This window comes from Micromys minutus (genome assembly GCF_963924665.1).
Source record: "Micromys minutus genome assembly, chromosome: 13".
Lineage (NCBI taxonomy): Eukaryota > Metazoa > Chordata > Mammalia > Rodentia > Muridae > Micromys > Micromys minutus.
Genome location: NC_137982.1, coordinates 785,367 through 803,010, shown reverse-complemented (window position 1 = coordinate 803,010; position 17,644 = coordinate 785,367). Strand labels below are relative to the sequence as shown.

The 17,644-nt window shown below is 49.8% G+C and overlaps 1 protein-coding gene across 1 annotated transcript; it reads right to left on the bottom strand.

The window, feature by feature from the left end:
• Nucleotides 1-2,937: 2,937 nt before the first annotated feature.
• On the bottom strand, nt 2,938-16,334 carry PSD4 (pleckstrin and Sec7 domain containing 4; the record flags this gene model as incomplete). Its single annotated transcript, XM_080927233.1, has 16 exons — nt 15,397-16,334; nt 13,918-14,046; nt 13,588-13,696; nt 12,823-13,162; nt 9,919-10,098; nt 9,384-9,464; nt 9,147-9,259; nt 8,902-8,960; nt 8,684-8,773; nt 7,154-7,197; nt 6,713-6,873; nt 5,707-5,777; nt 5,243-5,406; nt 4,694-4,838; nt 4,328-4,471; nt 2,938-3,195 (listed from the first exon to the last, which is right to left on the bottom strand). Exons 1-16 carry the CDS (start codon nt 16,306-16,308, stop codon nt 2,938-2,940), a joined length of 3,000 nt encoding a protein of 999 aa, XP_080783359.1. The 5' UTR covers nt 16,309-16,334.
• Between the last annotated feature and the right edge of the window lie 1,310 nt (nt 16,335-17,644).

The window sequence follows — 17,644 nt, the reverse complement described above, 5'->3', positions numbered from 1 at the left end:
CTGGAACTCGTGGTAATTCTCCCACATCGACCTCACAAGTGCTGGGCCTGGGAGCATGCCCCCACAACCCGCTATCCCTCTGAAAGCAAACCTCTGCCTCAACACTGCACAGCACAAAAGCCACACTTCTTGGCTATACTCAAGATCCATCCGGGCTTCTTGACCCTCGGTCCTTTTATTCTGACCTTGCACTTGCTTTCAACTCCCACAGGGTCCCCTGTTTCTAGTTGTACAAGGCACTGAGCCCCTAAAGGGAGAGGATCCAGGTCGCAGGCCACAATAATTTTTAAGTCTTCAATGGTGCCTGACAACAAATAAATTCCCCTTGCTGAAAGCTACCAAAGCAAAAGGCCCAAGAAACCAGGAAGAGGTTTACATCAGGTGTCACCCTGTCTACGGTATCCCAGGACCCCAGGGACTGCATTCCCTTACACAGAAGGGCTGGAGTCCAATGTGACCCTCTTACAGGAGCTGCAGTCATCACTGGGAGCCTCTGCCCATTCCTTTCTTCCTGGACAAGGGCCCACACAATGTATAGGTGGGAAGTAGACCTGCCCATCCCTGGGATTGTGGGTGGGCTCATTCAGCTTTCACTGTCCTGGTAATTAGGTGCAGCCTGTCGGGAGCTCTTGGATCCATCTATAAAGCTGCAGAAAGTCTTCCTCTTTATCTGAAGAAAGATACCAGCCTCTCAAGTCTTTGCCTGGGATAGGTTTGTCCCATGGTAAGTCTGAAGTCTAGATAATGTGATGACCCCAAACAAAGATCCTTCTCAATAAGCTCTTTAGCTAAGCATCTGCCCAGTCCAAAGATTGGGAGGTGCTTGTTTGCCCCCCAGTGGCCACATGTTAAAAGTGCAGCTCAACAATCTAACTGCGCATTTACCCAGGGTGGACAGCCAGGCGTCCTGACCTGTTGAAAGCAGGCACCCAGTCTCCCAGCTCCAAAGGCATCCAAATGAAATGGAAGTGCTACATGAGCAAAGCATCCTACACAGTGGACAGGCCTCTGACTTTTCCTCTGCTATTAGACATTAGGATAAGTGTTTAATGAGGTCAAAAATCGTCATGCCCACTTAGCATGTAAACATCAGCCCTGACCATATCATATCTACCTATGCTAAGTTTTCTCTTCAGTACAATCCGACAAGCTTGGTTCTTGTGTGGCTGTTAACTTCTGCTAAATCTCAGTTTAGCATATTTGTTTCAAACATGCTAAACATACCACCCAACAGGTCTGTAGATTAGATCTCTGGTTGTGAGGCAGGAATAGAAAGAAATACTTCCCCAGAAAATGTATCTTAATACTGACAGCAGGGAAACGGTGAGCAAGGTTCCCAATTCATGAGGTCAGGGACATTTTGTTCATTTCAGATTCCCTAGTCATGTAAGGAGTCCCATAATACCCGTGAAATAGAAAACATAGCAAGTGGATGAAAAAAAGTTTCTGAGCCTAAATAGCTTGTAACTGTATGTTGGGGTACACACATGAACATACATGACACACACATAAACATACTATATTACAAGTGGACATAGGAAGATACAGCCTGCAGGTGGCCCTGGCTCCCTGACTGACTCTCCCTTACACACACACACACACACACACACACACACACACACACACACGCATGCTTCTTTGGTAGGTTCTATTTATTACACACCCATTGGGTGCAAGGGCCAGCTCCAGGCCCTGGCCAGAGAGTCCCCTGGTCCTAAGGACCAGCTCCACTTTGTGGAGCTCTAAGCCCTTAGAGTTGTGACAAGCATTACTGGAGGGGAGGATGTGTGGCCCAGCAGGGAGGCAGGAGAGGCAACGTGTCTGCTGAAGGGTGAACAGCAGCGGCTCCCAGTTTGCACACATGGCTGAACAGAGACAATGTGTCTGCTCCCCCAGGCCGGCCTCCTCCTCACAGGCACAGCCCTATGTCCCTGAGTCTCCAGAACCGCCCCTGGAGAACAGGCATACCTGGGAAGAAGCCAAAAAGAAGTCCAAGGGGATTTCCCAAGGCAGGGCAGCAAAGGCCTGGGAGTTGCCCTGGGAATGAGAACTAGGTTCTGACAACACTCAGGAATGCAGCTTTGAGCGGTCCTGAGGGTGGAGGTAGGATGGAGATGGTTCCAGAAGGCAGCGAGAATCCAGGTCTCCACTTCCACTGCCAGGCCGACTCCCAGGGAGACCTGTCACCACGTTCATCCCTCTCCCTCCAAGTGGCCTACCCTAGAAAAGCTACCATCAGCACTCCCAGGAAACAAAGCCTCCTTGTTCCAAGAGCTCTAGAGGCCCCCAGTCCTATTGACCCTGGCTCAGACCACAAGCTCTGCTCTGTTGATTAACAGTTAGGCATGCAGCCTTCTCATGTACCCCCTGGGGGGGCACTGGCTGATTGCAGGTTAAAGCAGCCAGACGCCAGAAGCTCAGAGCCCCATACCATCCCTGAACCACGAACCTACCAAGGACTCTGTTATGAGGCTGTCCTCGACTGGGAAGTGTGAGAGTAACCCTGCTTCGTGGGTCAGAAGATGCTGGCTTAGGAATCCCCAAGAGGTCCTGCCCTATTTTTCTGGGCCCATCCCCTGTTAGGTCACCTATTTCCCAGTGAACAGTCCTGGTTAGACTGCCTCAGGCTACCTCCCAGAAACCCAGGCCCTGTGCTTTGGAGAGGGGAGGGCACATGGGACAAACTCTGAGAGTTCAGGCAACGCCTCACTCAACCTCGTTCTTGGACGGTCAGATCAGGGTTAGGGCGATGGAGGAACACCATAGCGGACAGTGAGCAAGTCTGGCAAGATTAAGGCAGTTCTGAAGAGCCAGGGAAATGAGCCCCATCCTTCAGCACAGAAGCAGAGATGCCTCATCCTTCACCGTGGTCCTGGCACATAAGGTTGCATCTCAGGCCCACCACAGCAGTGGTCAGTATCTAAAAGGGCAACAGCTTCACAGCTGATTACGGTTCCTCTTGGGAATGATCTTCCTGTAGGTTCTGCGCTCTGAGATGTTACGTTTGACCTTGGCTGTGGTGGGGGCCTCATCCTGGTGCAGAGATGGGCTAGAGTGGGACTTCTTCAGGCTTGGCCTAGGCTCCTGAGAACCGTTAGCTTCCTCCCCAAGCTCATCTTCCCACAGAGCCAGGTCCCCCAAAGGGAAGTGTAGGCGGGCCACCAGAAGCTGCACATATGTCTCATATCGAGTTTTCTGCAACAGATAAATAACCACTTTAGCATAGTCCCAACTCTTGAAGGGCAGTTCACAGCTGTTTGAAGCCATGGTGGTAGAGGGATGCCCTAATAGTACTTAAGCATCTCTGTGGAAGGAGCCCGCTGGGGTCCAACAGCACATGATGCTGACAGCTGTCGTCTGTGTAATACTCCGAAGGCCTCTGGGACTCGCCTCTGCCTATCTAAATGCCATTCCCAGTTCACAACCCCACTGCACCCTGCCCTGGGAAGTTAGTTGGGTGTGAATTAGTTTCATGTGTTTCATAAAGGTTGAATTGGTCAGTAGACAAAGGGCCCAGCTGGGTTGTGATAGGGACAAGCTGGGTCCTTACCTTACCCAAAGACTTCTGGGAAGTGGGCAGTCATGGTGGCGAAGACAACCATTAAGCCAAAGGGCTGAGCAGAGACTCTGAAAGCTAGGGAGAGCTAGGCTGCAGAAGGGCCAGGTAGGTGTGAGTAGAAAACCCACTGGTGATGTTCCTTCCTGGTCTCCGGCCTCCAGGCACTGTTGGACTCACGCGATTCCCACACTGTACCCTGACATGCCTTCCTTCCTGGTGGCCTCTGCCCTGATTGGTGCCTTTAATGCCTCTGAAGCTGGTGCTTGGCATTAGGCTCCCAGAGTGTGCTGATACAAGGCTTGGCAAAAACTGAAGGGCTGGGGTAAGGGTAGGGGTGGGGTGGGGAGACTAGAATTAATAAAGTCAACTCCTGTCGAGACCTCGTGTGAAAGATAAATGTCTCATGTACATAATGAAGATTGTAGACTTCTGTTACCTAGCCCAGAACTGTAAGGTAAGATATTCCCTGCAGGCAATAAAAGCTTTAGGTAGTAGTATTAGGAAGGAAAATATAGTTTATAGTTCTTTCATCATAGGAAAAGCTAAGCACACTCCTAAAAGGATGAAGTATCCTGTGAGTGCTCTTGGGATGAGAGGCAAAGGGTCTTTACTGCTCACAAACTTCACCCAGTGTCTGCCAGGGCATGCTGATGTGCCCCTAATCCAGGCTTCCTGGGTCTGAGACACAGGCAGCCAGGAGAGGGCGGCAGAGGAGCCAGCCAACAGGCGGTCTGGCCTAGGGTAGCCGGAAGATAGCAGGCTGCTCACCTCGTGTTCCAGAAACTCTTTCCGTAAGCGGTACTCCTCCAGCCCGCGGCTGCGGCCCCGTCGCTCTGGCAGGTTCCTCTGCAAATCCAACAGGTCGTCTGAGGCAGCATCCAGACAGTTCTCATGGGATCTATGCTGCTCCTCCTGCAAGAGAAAGGCGAGGGAGAAGCTGACCCTAACCTCCCTGCCTCCCCTCTGCAGTTCCCTGACTCCCAGGTTGTGCGGCCTCTCCCAACCACGTTCTGATCACGGGGTGTAGAGTACGCCCCTTCCCGCCCCCAATGCTCTAGTGCTCTGTTACTTAGGATGCCTGAGTCCACCCCTGCCCCCACCCCTGCACCCCTGGCTAGTTAAGAGAGGCAGTACCAGGGAGCTCTGCGCTGGGCTCATGGGCAGGATGGGTCTCACGAATCTGCGCTGGGAGCCCACTGCAGCTGGAAAGGGAGGGGCTGAGTGTGTGGCAGCCGCCAGGTTGATTCGTGCAATCCAGGAAGCCATTTCTTTGGCCGTGCTGCAGGCAAAGGAGGTCATGTGTCCCCCATGGGTGCAATCCTATCATCTGCTCCCCCCCCCCCCCCGCTTCACACCACTGTTCTCTCTCCAAACCAAGAAGCCCAACATTGATGGGGGTGAGGTGGGGGAGCACTGAATTTTATCTGACAGGGGAAAATGTCGGGTGGGAATAGAACTTATATCAAATGTCAAAAACAGTCGTTGGTGCCATCCTAGAATCTTCTGTTAACATACAAGGAAGAGGGTAGTGCATTAACCAAGGAAGGAGTCACTGCATTTTTCCCACCCCAACTCCAGCTCTTCTCCCGTAACAGAATTTTAAGGCTCCCGTCAGGGCTGGGGCCACAGACATTGAGTGACAGCATTGAGCCCTGCCACCTTTCTGCCACTCTAGGGACTTACGGTGCCTGGAAGAGGTAGAGACGCCAGTCTGCAGTCCGAAGCTGGAAGACATATGGCCTCTTGGTGTAGTGGGTGGCTGGGCTGGCTAGCGAGTGGTGCACTCCCACAGGCTCGTCTACCATATGTCCTACCAAACTCTCCCCATCCAGCCGTTGGCCCTCTCCCTGCCACCAGACACAGCGGATCAGTGAAGATGCTATCAGCTGCTCATCTATCCCAAAGTTCTGGACCTTTCCCTGATGACCCCATTAGCTGGGTTCTAAACAGCATTAAACAGTTGGCATGCTTCCAGAGTGATGCTTTAGTCCCTCCCCATAGCCTTACCCATCAGCTTCACCCCCATAGCCTCCATAGTGTCCCAAAATACCATCCCAATCTACAAAGAATGTCCCACCCTTTCTGTGTTCCTTCTTCTTCCCAGCCCCGGGAAGTCAGGAACCTGTGCTGTTGACTCTTCTTCCTACCTTCAGGAAGTAGAGGACCATCCCTTTCAGTAAGGTGTGAAACATCTTCCAGCCTCGTTTGCCCCATGGTGCTGTCCCGAGGGGAGACACAAAGAGGCAGGTGCTGACAGTACATCCAGATGCACTTAATTCAAATATGCAGAGTGTGGCACACAGGCACGTGCAGCATAGCACCACAAGCAAACATGTGCAATCAGAATAGACAGGTCAAGACTCCATATATCAAAAGAAAACCAGAGAAAGAAAATTGCTGCTACACACAGATGTTCTACTGGCTTATAAACAGAAGGTCATACATGAGAGCCCTCCTCTGTCCTAGGTGTACATATTTAGGCACAAATAATTCTACTCAGCCCCATTCTTAGAAAGTGCGTCGTGTTTCCCCACCCAGGGAGCACAGGGGGAAGCCCCTGAACACCAGTCTCCCTCTCTTTCTCTCTTTAATGTCCTAGTCCTTGGCCAGAGAGAGGCCTGACTTCTTGTGGTCATCCCTGGGACTCTAACTTAGTTTACGGGGATCAGTGCTCTGGTCAGGCAGCTGACCTGAGAATGAGCTGCAAATGTCAACTCTGGCAGATTTTGTCCCTGCTGTTCCTTTTGCACATGGCATATTCTGAGTGAATTCTGTAATGCTTTTTGCTCCTTAAGGGATGTGCTCAGACAATGCAGAAATTCAAACCCTCTTACCTTATACGGTTCCACTCAGGTGCCATCCTTTGCCAGAACCTGCCCCCATAGCCAGTCCCAAAAGCCTCTCTCTCCTCTTGCCCCCATATGCAACACAGTCCCTTTCCACCTTCAACTGAGATACTGGTGTGCTTGTCTAGTCTTTGTCTCACCACGGGGGTGATGAGGTCTGGGGATAACCAGACTATTTTTTACAGCATTCAGTTAGCATCCAGAGAAGAAGCGCAGGTTGCTCAGTCTTCTGTGTGCCACAGTATAAGACAGGGTCCAAGTAGAGCTCTCCCTATGCACCCCTCTGTCCCTGGCAGCAAACACTTACTCTTCTTGCCATCAGCATCATGATGCATCTTCCGAGCCAGGATGCCCTGCTTATAGGTGGGCATTGTGGGGTCCTGAGCCATCTGCAGGAAGGGGCTGCTTATCTTGCCAGCTGAGGGAGAGGGTTGGTCTTTCTCAGGTCTGGCTGTATCTTCTTCATCTCTGGATGGCAGAGAGTCAGGGTAGGGATGCTGGTGGGACAAGTACCCTCTGCTTCTTGAGGCACTAAACCCACCCCTCACCAGTTCTGGCTTCACCAGTATTGCCCAAGATCCTCTGCCCTTCCCCAAACTGGTCCAGCCCCCTGCCTCAGGTACTACCCACTCAAAGGGAGAACTATGTAGACCCCTCAGTCTCTCCAGTTCTCAGGTGGGCAACAGTAGATAGACAGGCTCAGTAGCAGGGATGAAGAACAGGAAGGGAAAGAGGAACTCTCACTTACACAGCCCACTCCAGCTTCTCACTTCGGACAGACCAGTAGAGGGCCTGGAACAGAAACTTAAAGATCAGTAGGAGCTCTAGTCACTCATGTGGATGATACACATCTATGTAAGGTATTGTGTTTATGCAGAAAGGCGGGCACAGGACAGAACAAAGTCTGCCATTGGACGAGAGGGAAGGATGGGCAGGAACAAAGTTTTTGAAAGAGGAAGAGAGGAGAGGCAAAGGAAGGAGGAGGGTCAAGATGGAAGCAGATGAAGATGTTTCTCTCTGCGGTTCTCTGCATAGATACAGGTTGTTATGGATATTTTATAAGAAATGGATGTGTACAGGATGATTTGACTGATCTAAGTGGGCAAATAATATCATGCCAGTTGGATCAGAGTTTATTATGTGGTGTTTTCCTTTACACGAACGTTAGTTCCATATGGCCTGCCAGTGCTGGAACTAATACTTGGGGACAGCTTGTCGAGGTGCCACACTGGAATGGTGGACCACCTGGGTCAGAGAGTACTTGGGGGCAGCATGGAGCTGCTGAGATTAAATAATGTTATTTCTATATGGTGCTCTGGTGCCTGAACTAACGCCAGGAAGCGACCATCCAGGTGAGAGTATCACAGACCATCATGGAGCGGTGATGCTTGGGAAATGGTTGCACTCCTTTTGACATTTACCACAATACATCTATGGGCATATGTACCACCCTTTTCCTCTACCCCATCACAGATGCCCTTCTCCCATTTCTCCACCCATCCATCCCTGTGCTGGATACTGGAGACATAAAGACAGCAAAGTAGCCAAGGCTCTGCAAAAGCCTAGTAAATTCTAACCTAGTCCTTTGAGAGAGAACATGAGTTACCCACACACTGTTCTGTCCAGGGTTATCTGACAAAGGAGCATGGCTGAACAACACGCCCACAATAGATATTTGGTAAATGAATGAATGAATGAATGCTGGGTTAGAATTTTGAAGTGATGTCACAGATGTATTATTATGCATGCATCTTGCTTGCTTTTGGAGCGCTTGGTGTTCCTGGCAGAATAGTTGGGATTCAGGAAACAATAATCACCAAGTAGATGGAAAGAACCAGTGATTCAGTTACTTATGAAGCCTGTTTGAGCCAAACACAGTGCATGGCCCTTGACAACTTTCATTTCATCTTGATAATGACAGTGAGGTGATCATTTCCTCCAGGAACAACCTGAATTGACCCAGGGATTTGCTGCTGAAGACTAGGATTCAGATTGGGAACACCCAGCTCCCAAACCTGAGATAGAACTTTGTGTCTCATACACTCAACACCAGACTTTAAAGGGTTAAACCCTCTGAGAATGTAAGGAAACATTTTCAGACACATAGAGTAGGGTGCAAGAGTCAACTGTACAGACAACCCCAAGATACCACTGATAACTACCAGAGACACACAGGCAGACCTTATCCTCACAAAGACTTTACATCCAAGCTGTGTAAGCTCTACTTTCCCCCTTGGAACTAGAGTTCCAGGCTACAGAACTTGTGAGGAAGCCATACCTTCAGCAGCTCTTTGGAGAAGTTCCCACCATCCTTCAGGCCATTCAGGTTGGTTACAAATTCCTGACAGCTCATGCTCTTTCCAATGTTCTGTGACCATGGAGAAGTGGGAAAGTTTGAACATTCCACCCGGATGTATTTCCAGCCTCTGATCCTCACTTCCTGCCTCATGCCACAACTCTTCCTCCCCCATCTTTACCTGCTTTCCCACTCCTTACCTGTCCATGTAGGTCTGTGTTAAGGAGCATAATTGCACAGGTCAAGACGTGTACAGAATCTGCCCCAGAGAGAGGCAAGTACAAAGCTCAGTGGAATCTGGACCACACTAGGGGTGACCCCCAACCCCATTTCTCTATAGCCCCAATAGACTCCAAGCAGCTGCTGCTCAAAGAATCCCAAGTAAACACATGCTGTTTCTGTGCCAACCTTAGGTCCTGCCCCAGCCCTGTTCCACCCTCCATACCTACTGAGGGGAAGGCTCCAGGATTGCAGTAATGGAAGCGTTTGGAAAACTGGTAGAGAATTCGTTCCCGCTCCTGAGTCTCTCCACTGAGCACCAGAGCCTGGAGGAAACCACTGCCCAAGAAGGCCAGGATTGAGCAGAGCCACATTATCCATCAACTTTGGACTGCTGCCCCACTGCCGTTGCTAACCACCCCACAAACCCAACTCCTGCCTCCTCAGGTGCAGAAGGCCTTACCGGAGGGCGCGGTCCAGGCTCTGACCTTCGAACTGGAAGAAGGACAAGTAGGCCTCGGCTACAGCCCTGCTAAAGTCATTGCTGCGGAAGGCAATGGGAAAAAAGATGGTGCTCGGGACCAGGCTGAGCTGTAGGTTCAGAGGGACCCCGGGGTGGCAAGAGCCGAAGAAGAGAAAAGTATAACCACGCTAGGCACCAGGTCCCAAGATAGCAGCCAATGTCTAGCCTCCCCTGCTGCTTGGTTCAGTGTTATCTGTAAGAGGCCAAGGGGAGTTTAGAGCGGGCAAGGGGAAGAGTCAGGATAGAGAAGAGGTGTTTCAAGTGAGACTGAGAACAAGAAGAGCTAGCCGAGAATGGGGTGGTGAGGTAGGATGGGATGGAGAGGAGCCAGGACAGAGACAGGGGACAAGAAGTAATTAGGCTGGAGGAAAGCTAGGGATATTGGTTGGGAAAGAGCACAAGTGGATGACCAGTGGAGGACGCCCTTGGGAAACTCCCTCTGTCTTGCTTTCCCTTGTATCTCCAAAGTCCTTACTTCTTGCGTAGGTGCACAGCCACTTCAGACTTCCGAAAACCATTCAGTTGATAGAGGCGCAAGGCTAGATTGTAGGCCCCCTTGTCATTTCTGATGTTATTAGCCAACTTCTCTCTAGATGGTGATGGCCTCCCGTCTTCCTCTGGAGATTGAGCTTGGGGCACGGGAATCTCAGGAAGCCTAGAAAAGTCCATTTGTGTCCTCAGACTCACACTTGTAGTTGGACATGCACGTCAAGTGTCCTCCAAGGCCATGGGAAGAAGTGGCCAGAGCTCAGACTCTTGGGATCTGGAGAAGCTGAACTCAGGTTCATGGAGATACAGGGTCAAAGCCAGCCGGGTCTAGCCTAGGCTAGGACCAGAAGATCTCAGAGAAGAGTTAAAGAAATAAGAGCCACAGGAGTGGAGCCAAGCTGGTGACACAATCCCTTAGGTAACCACAAAGATACTTCAAGCCTGTCATCTGGAGGACCTCAGTGCTGTGCTGCCCCCGCTGCCCACCCACGATGAGGTGATGAACTGGCCAGTGTTTCGCCAACTTAGCACAAGTCATCTGACAGGAAGGAACCTTAATTGAGAAAAATACCCCCTAAGAATCCAGCTGTAAGCTATTTTCTTTATTAGTGATTGATGGGGAGGGTCCAGCCCAGGCTGGGTGGTGGTATCCTTGGGAGAGTGGTCCTGTGTTCTATAAGAAAGGAGGCTGAGCTAAGCCATGGAAGCAAGTTGGTTATCATGGCTTCTGCATCAGCTCTCATTCCTGGGTTCCTGTCCTGACTTCCTTTGATGATGTACAGTGCTGTGGAAGTGTGAACTGAATAACTCTTTCCTTCCCCGTTTCTTTGGTCCTGATGTTTCATCGCTGGATAAGAAACCCTAACTAATACAGGTAGGAGTATTTCTCTCATCTGCGATTATCCTCACATACCTCTATGCCCCAGCATCAGCCCCAAACCCGACTCTTAGTTCTAGAGCCACATAAGATGCAAGGTGTGAAGATCAGGTTGAGAACAGGGAACTGGGCTGGCTTTAGAAATGGCAAAAACTGGGGAAAATCAGAGGAAGTTTCTGATTTACCTTTTCCTTGGCCTAACAGTTCTCACCATAAGACTGGTTGGTGACTCAGGCAAGCCAACCCATGGGGAACACCTAAAAGTAAGATTCTCAATCTCAGCCCTACCTGACTCCTGTTCCTCTGAAACCTTACAACCAATGTCAGGTCTCCATTACCTAAGTTACCAGCTAGAACAGCTGTAGAACAGGTAGGGTAACTTGAGAAACAGTCACTGAGAAATAATGGCTAATCATTGGAATTCATCCAACAGCTTCCTTCACACCAACAGTGGGTCAGTAGGTCGGTGCATTGCTGGTAACTCCATTTCCTAAGCCTCCTCCACATTCCATCCCTCAATGGGGCACAAATTCAAAGCCACTGAAAAGAAAAGTTCAAAATGCTAGTATTTCTGAGGTCCATGAAGGCAGTGCTAGCAATCTACAGAAATCACAAGGGAAACTACCGATGATGGGCAAAGGCAAGTCCACTGAGTCAGGTGCTCATCACATCTAAAGAGGATCTACATATGCCAATAAAGGGAGCCCTAAAACCTGATTTAACAAATGACTCAGTTGATAGAGTTGCTGTTAACACCATGTCCAGCCTGTTGGGGAATTGTATACTGTCAATCAGTGAATCATGTATATGTGTTACAGCTCTATAAAGCTATATTTTTAAAATGACGTCACATGCTTACTATGAAAAGCCAAGTAGAAATGAGTGAGGCCAAGGAAATACAAAATTGTGCATATTGTTAAATGTTAAATGTTTTACTTCTACCACTTCTGGTATTATTTACCCAGGGAAAGTCCAAGTGAGAACTGTTTTTCTCTTCCATTTTCTCTGAAGAGTTTGTCATTTCAGGCGAATTGACTTGCTTTGGTCTGGGGTTGGACTTGCTTTCACCTTTGGTAAAATGAACCTCCCTTTTCAGATTCCAAGTCTTCTATGGTTTCCTAGTCTTTGAGAGCTCCGGAGCAACTAAGTTTCCAGACTCATGGAGAAGATGGCTCTTTGATTTGTGACACCAACTAACATTTTATTGCTACTGCCTAAAGGTCCTCAAAACGGGAACAAGGTTCACCCTGTAGTTACCACACTATGAGGTCCATGGTCTAACCCCAACTATTAGGTCTATGGTCTAACCCCAACTATTAGGTCCATGGTCTAACCCCAACTGGCTCAAGTTAGTCTCTTTAACATGACTCCGATCCAGAAGAAAAACCCTTTCCCCACTGAGAGTCAAAAGGGCTGAAAGCGTTAGGTAGTATACTGGGACCTCAGGTTTCCTTGTGGGCTTGTTCCTACCTGTGGCTGCAGTTATGAGGTTACACAGTTCCTGGGTTTGGGCTCCATGATATAATATCCCAGTCTCAGTCAAGGCTCCCCCCCGCAGAGATCCCAGGCAGCACCCAGGCCTAGGCACTTCAGTGAAAGCCTTTCATTGTCTTTAAGTTACAAAACAATCTGATTTCTACTCATTAGCTTCTATCTACAATCTTCCAAGCCTTTACAGGGCTCCAGTCAGTCCTCCAAGCTTCTTCCAGTCTTCCTCTCCTGGTGTCTAGCTAGGAACATTGATGATTCTGTTTCTGTATATTTAAGTCTTGACTCTTTGTAATTCTCTGCTTTTTATGTTTTTAAACATCCCGGTCTTCTGAAACTGTACTCATGTATATATAGATCATACTATATTATATATATACACATTATCCATATAATATGGTCATGGGGATTGAAAAAAGCATTAGTACATTAAATTCAATGCCCACTTATCATGTTCTTCCCAAAGCAGGGTATTCTTATCACAACACATCTCCGAGCCAAGGAGCCAGGTATACTGAGACTCACCCTTCTGCCGAAACGGAGTGAACATGGTGCTGGGTGGTTGAAGCATCTTCACACTCTGCCTCTTGCCTCAGGCTTGGGACCTCCTCTGTCTCATCTTTCTTCAGAGAACTCAACTCTGATTTATCCTCCAGGAGCAAAGGGTGTGAGGAATCTTGTGGCCACGTCGGGCTGTGGAGCTGAACCTGTGGACTGCTCTCCTGGGAAGACACAGAACTGGGCCAGGGGCCAGAGCCTCTGCCCTTAGACTCTGGGCAGCTAGGCTCCAGTAAAGAGGCTTGGCTCCCCGAGGGGGCCAAGGTGCAGAGCACGGACTCCTGGAAACAGCCAGCATCCTTCTCACCTGAGGAACAGCAGGAACGAGCATGCTCAGGGCTGGATATAGGCAAACAGCTGCCTGCTGCCTCCAGACCTCCTTCCCTCAAGTCCCTCCCTGGCACCAGGCAAGATGTCCTGTCCTACTGCAGACACTGACCTTTCCCTGTCTATCTGGCGGCAGAATCCTGGACTTTAGTTCCCCAGATAGCTCAGGTCTCAATACCAGCTGAGCCAGTAAGACCGAGGCATTAGAAATGATGGGTCTTGCAATATGGCTCTTCATTTTATAAGCATTTGAAAGCTCATTTTTTATATGAAGACACAGAAAGATTAATCTTGAGCACCTCTGGCTCTAACACAGTATAATGAATCCAACAAAGACCCGTGTCTCCACTTTGAATCCCAAAGCACCTCCCCCCTCAGTTTCCCAGGTCCCTACACTGGTCTCACCTCTGTTCTGGGAAATGAGAGGCTCCTGGGCCCTTGAAGGATCTTCTGTCTGCAGGTGCTTAAGCACAGGTGGATCCAGGTCAGAAAGGCTTTGGGGTGTCTGTGAGCCCTGGAGACAGAACATGAACAAAGTAGACTGCAGGGGGCAGAAGTGGATCACAGCCAGACTGAGTGGAAGCCCTTCCCTTCCAGAGCCCACGGACAACAGTCTGGGTCCTCAGTTCAGAAGAGGAATGGAGGAGCGAAGAAGCCATGGCCCAGGAGCCTTGAAAATCTGTGGGTTCACGGTTCTTCACAGACTGAGAAGTTGGGTAGAGGGAAAAGACTTACCCAAGGCTGTACAGGATGTGTTGTGGCAGGCCCAAGGTCAAATCCAAAGTTATCTGAATCCTGGATCAATTCATGGTCTACAGAGGATGCTTTAGGTGAGCCGGGGCAAACATCATCTTCCCAAGAAGTCTGAAATGAGAGACCCTTGGTGTGCCTGTGAAATGATTCCGGGCTCCTTCTAACTCCCCGGGAGTCCCTTCCTTCTCACAAGTTGCTCAGTTGGCCCCACATGGAGTATGTTATAGGAAGGATGATGTCCACCCTACCTGGACAGAGTTCTCAGGCTTCCCTTGAAGGATACAGATCCTTGGAAGGAGGTCCTCAGACAGGCATCTCCAAAGGATGTGAGTTCTCTGACAACCATTATTCTTAAGGAGTGCGGAGATTAGACAGCCACACTGCCTTCTGTCACTTTGAGTTCTCCTGATCTTTTCTGAGAAAAGTGTCCCCCTGACTGTCTCACATAACTTGTGACAAACCCTGATTGATATCAAGGCTCCTGTGCCATTGTCCTAACAAGGGCCGGATCTACTAACCCTGCACAAAAAAAAAAAAAAAAAAAAGATCCTGAGCTAAAGCAAAAAAGATGTTGAAATCTCTCAAGGAGTGGAGAGAACTCCTAAAATAGTTCTCTGGTGTGACAAAGGTCAGCTTAAGTTACTCTGTGACATCTGGGGATGCCCAGGAGATAGGAGGGAAGATCCCAGAATCTCTTGGAACACCATGAAGGGAGAGGCTGCCTTTTCTCTGAGCCAGTTTTTCTAGCTCCTTGGAGCTGGTGACAGGGTGATGCTGAGCTCACTTGCATCTGAGTTGTAAATGACATTATTGTACTGATAAAATTTCCCATTATTCTGAAGTCCATATGAATCAGTTTTTGTGTGTGACTATATATGTGTGTATTTGCATATGCGTGTATCTGTGTATGTGTGTGAGAATATATATATGTGTGTTTGTGTGTATCTGTGAGTGCAAGAGAGTATGAATGTGTGTCTATGAGCCTTTGTATGTCTGTGTATGTGTGTAGGAGAGTATTATGTGTGTCTCTGTGTGTGCCTCTCCTACCCCCTCCCTGTGTGTAAGTGTGTGTGTGTGTTGTGTGTGTGTGTGCTGCTTTCACGTGAACAAGTCCAACATGTAGAAGACAAGGTAATGGCATCCTCTGTTCATTCCCACCTTATTTTTTTCAGATGGAGTATCTCTTACTAAACCTGGGACTTGCTTCTTTGGCTAGACTGGCTGGCCACTGAGAACACGGGATCCCCCGTCTTCACTCTCTTATCTGCAGTGTTGGGTTCCAGGGGTCCAAATCCAGGTCCCTAGGCAGGCACAGTAAGCACTTTACCCACTGAACCACCTCCTCAGCCACACACACACTGGTCAGTTCTCTCTTCCATTACTCTACTTTCTGAAGTGTCCTGTGCCTTCTGAGGAAGGCTCTTCCTGCCATGTCCCCAGCACAGCCCTCAGCTAACTTACCTCACCCTCCTTGTCAGGAGGTACAGCGGGAGCTTCCTCAGTGGATCCTAAAGCCAAGCAGGGGTGCATCTTATAGGAAGGCACAGGGAATGGAGGGGTAGAGTACCCACCATGGTCAACAGTGTTGTTCCCCAAATCCAGATCATTTCCTTGCCTCCAGAGGCCTGTGCCTTCTTGGAGAGGAGAATCCAGGGTTTGAGGGCTATGAGGCCAGGTTATATCTGGGTGGGAATTTGGGTACCCCCAGGAAAAGCATTCTCCTTCAGTGCTGGTGTCTGAGCTAGGGCTCTCCAGGAAGAGGGGATTATCAAAGAAGATGCTGTCCTCCTCAGCACCCCACTCTGGGGAGGAGCCTGGAATTTTCTCCCTCGGCCAGGTCTGGTTCTCCTCCTCAGGCCCACTGCTGTCATCCCCAGAGTCTTCATCCTCCTTGGGGCGGCTGGGGCCCAGGCCCACATCACCAAGGAAGTCCTTAGAGGGCGGTGGGATGCAGCACCTGAGTCCTGCTCTGAGTCCTTCTGTTTTCTCTAGTTCCTCCTCCAGGTCCAGGACACACATCTGGGCCTGCAGGATGCCAGCCCAGAATACCACCTGGGTGGATGAGCTCTGGTTCTGCTGTGGACTCCCCAAAGAACTGTTGTCCTCCAGTGACCTCAGTGATGCTGGCGCCTGCCTGGCCTCCCCCTGCACCAGGCAGTTTCTCAGGTGAGTGGGCTCCACACCAGAGTTACCATGATGAGCATCAGGTCTGTCAGACTCAGGGGAGTCGAGTGGCCAGGTATGTCCCTGGCAAGCTTCAGAAGAGCCTGGATGGCCATGTATTTCACTTGGATATGATTCTGGACGGGGCGGTAGGTTGTCTTCCAAGCAAATATTGAGAAATTCCATGGATCTGAAGTGGTCCCCCATCATCTACAGAGTGACACTTGAGCAGAAGCCCTTGGTAGCACCTGTTTTCACAATCCCATCTCACGAATTGGTAGGTGTACAATCCAAGGTAGGAGCTGGAAATCCACATCTAGCCTGTAAATGCCCAATGCGAGTACATATGAGAGGGACCATAATCCACTCAAGTCAGTATCCAAAGCGCTAGACACATTCAGAACCCACACCTGGGACATCTACTGAGGGACATTACTCCCTGTGAGCCCTCCTATGGGGAAGGGTGTACCAGACATGCCCTGTGACCTCACAACCTCAAACCAGCATGACACCCATCAGTTGGCACAGAAAGATGGGTGAGGTCAGGCCTTTCTCTTGGGATTAGAGAATGGAGAGACAGAAGCAGGTGTAGTGAGAACAGCTAGAGCACTTAAGGGCACCATGAGAGCAGCAGAACTCAGAAGACATGTAAGCTAGAGTGTGCAAGACTCAGACACAGGCTATAGAGAAGGGAGCAAGCGCACCGGAGCAGCAGGCACCAGAAGAGCAAGGCACAGCCTGCCTCCTTCCTGAGAGTCTGGGTCCTGTTTGTGGGCCTGCACCATTCCCATAGCCGGCCCATAGAGCTGCTTCCTTACCTGCTATGCACAGTGCTACAAGGTAAGGCAGAAGCCCTACCGAGCTTCCCACTCACCCAGCCCTCTGAAGGACAAGCTCCGCCCTCTGCCCCACCAAGGGACATCGCACTTCTTTCAGAGAGGGTGAGACCAGAAAGCAATAGCCACATGTACCTGAGGCTTCAATTTTGATGAAACTTTCTGGTACAACATTCCTTCTGGTAGTGGAGGTGGGCCCTCCTCAGATGCAGCCAAGGAATATGTAGGAATGTTGCTGAGAAGCAGGAGTCTCCGCTATCTGTGTGGCCTGCAAACTTGGCTGCCAGAATGGCGCTGTTTCCTCTTAGTAACTGGCCTGTTTTAATCTTCTGGACACTAACACTCATGATGAGCCCTGTTTCCCTCTTGTGCCAGCCCCAGGAAGTGCAAAGGTATGACATGCCTTTCTGGCGTTAGACACACCCTGGTTTTATCATTTAACATTTCCTTGCATCTCACTTTCTTCTAATATAATTCTGTTTTGAAAGACAGGTGTGTCTAGAACTCCAGACATATGTGGGGAACAGCACAAATGAACATGTGAGTTCCATCTACAGCTCTACTCGACTCTCATACAGACAAGAAATGACAGCTCTGCTGTGTCCAGGTAGCTCCTCTTCACGAGCACACGCACATCCTGGCCCTGGAAGATGACTGCACTTCTTACCCTTCTGTTACCCAGACAAGGAAGCCAGAGCCCGAGCCTGAAT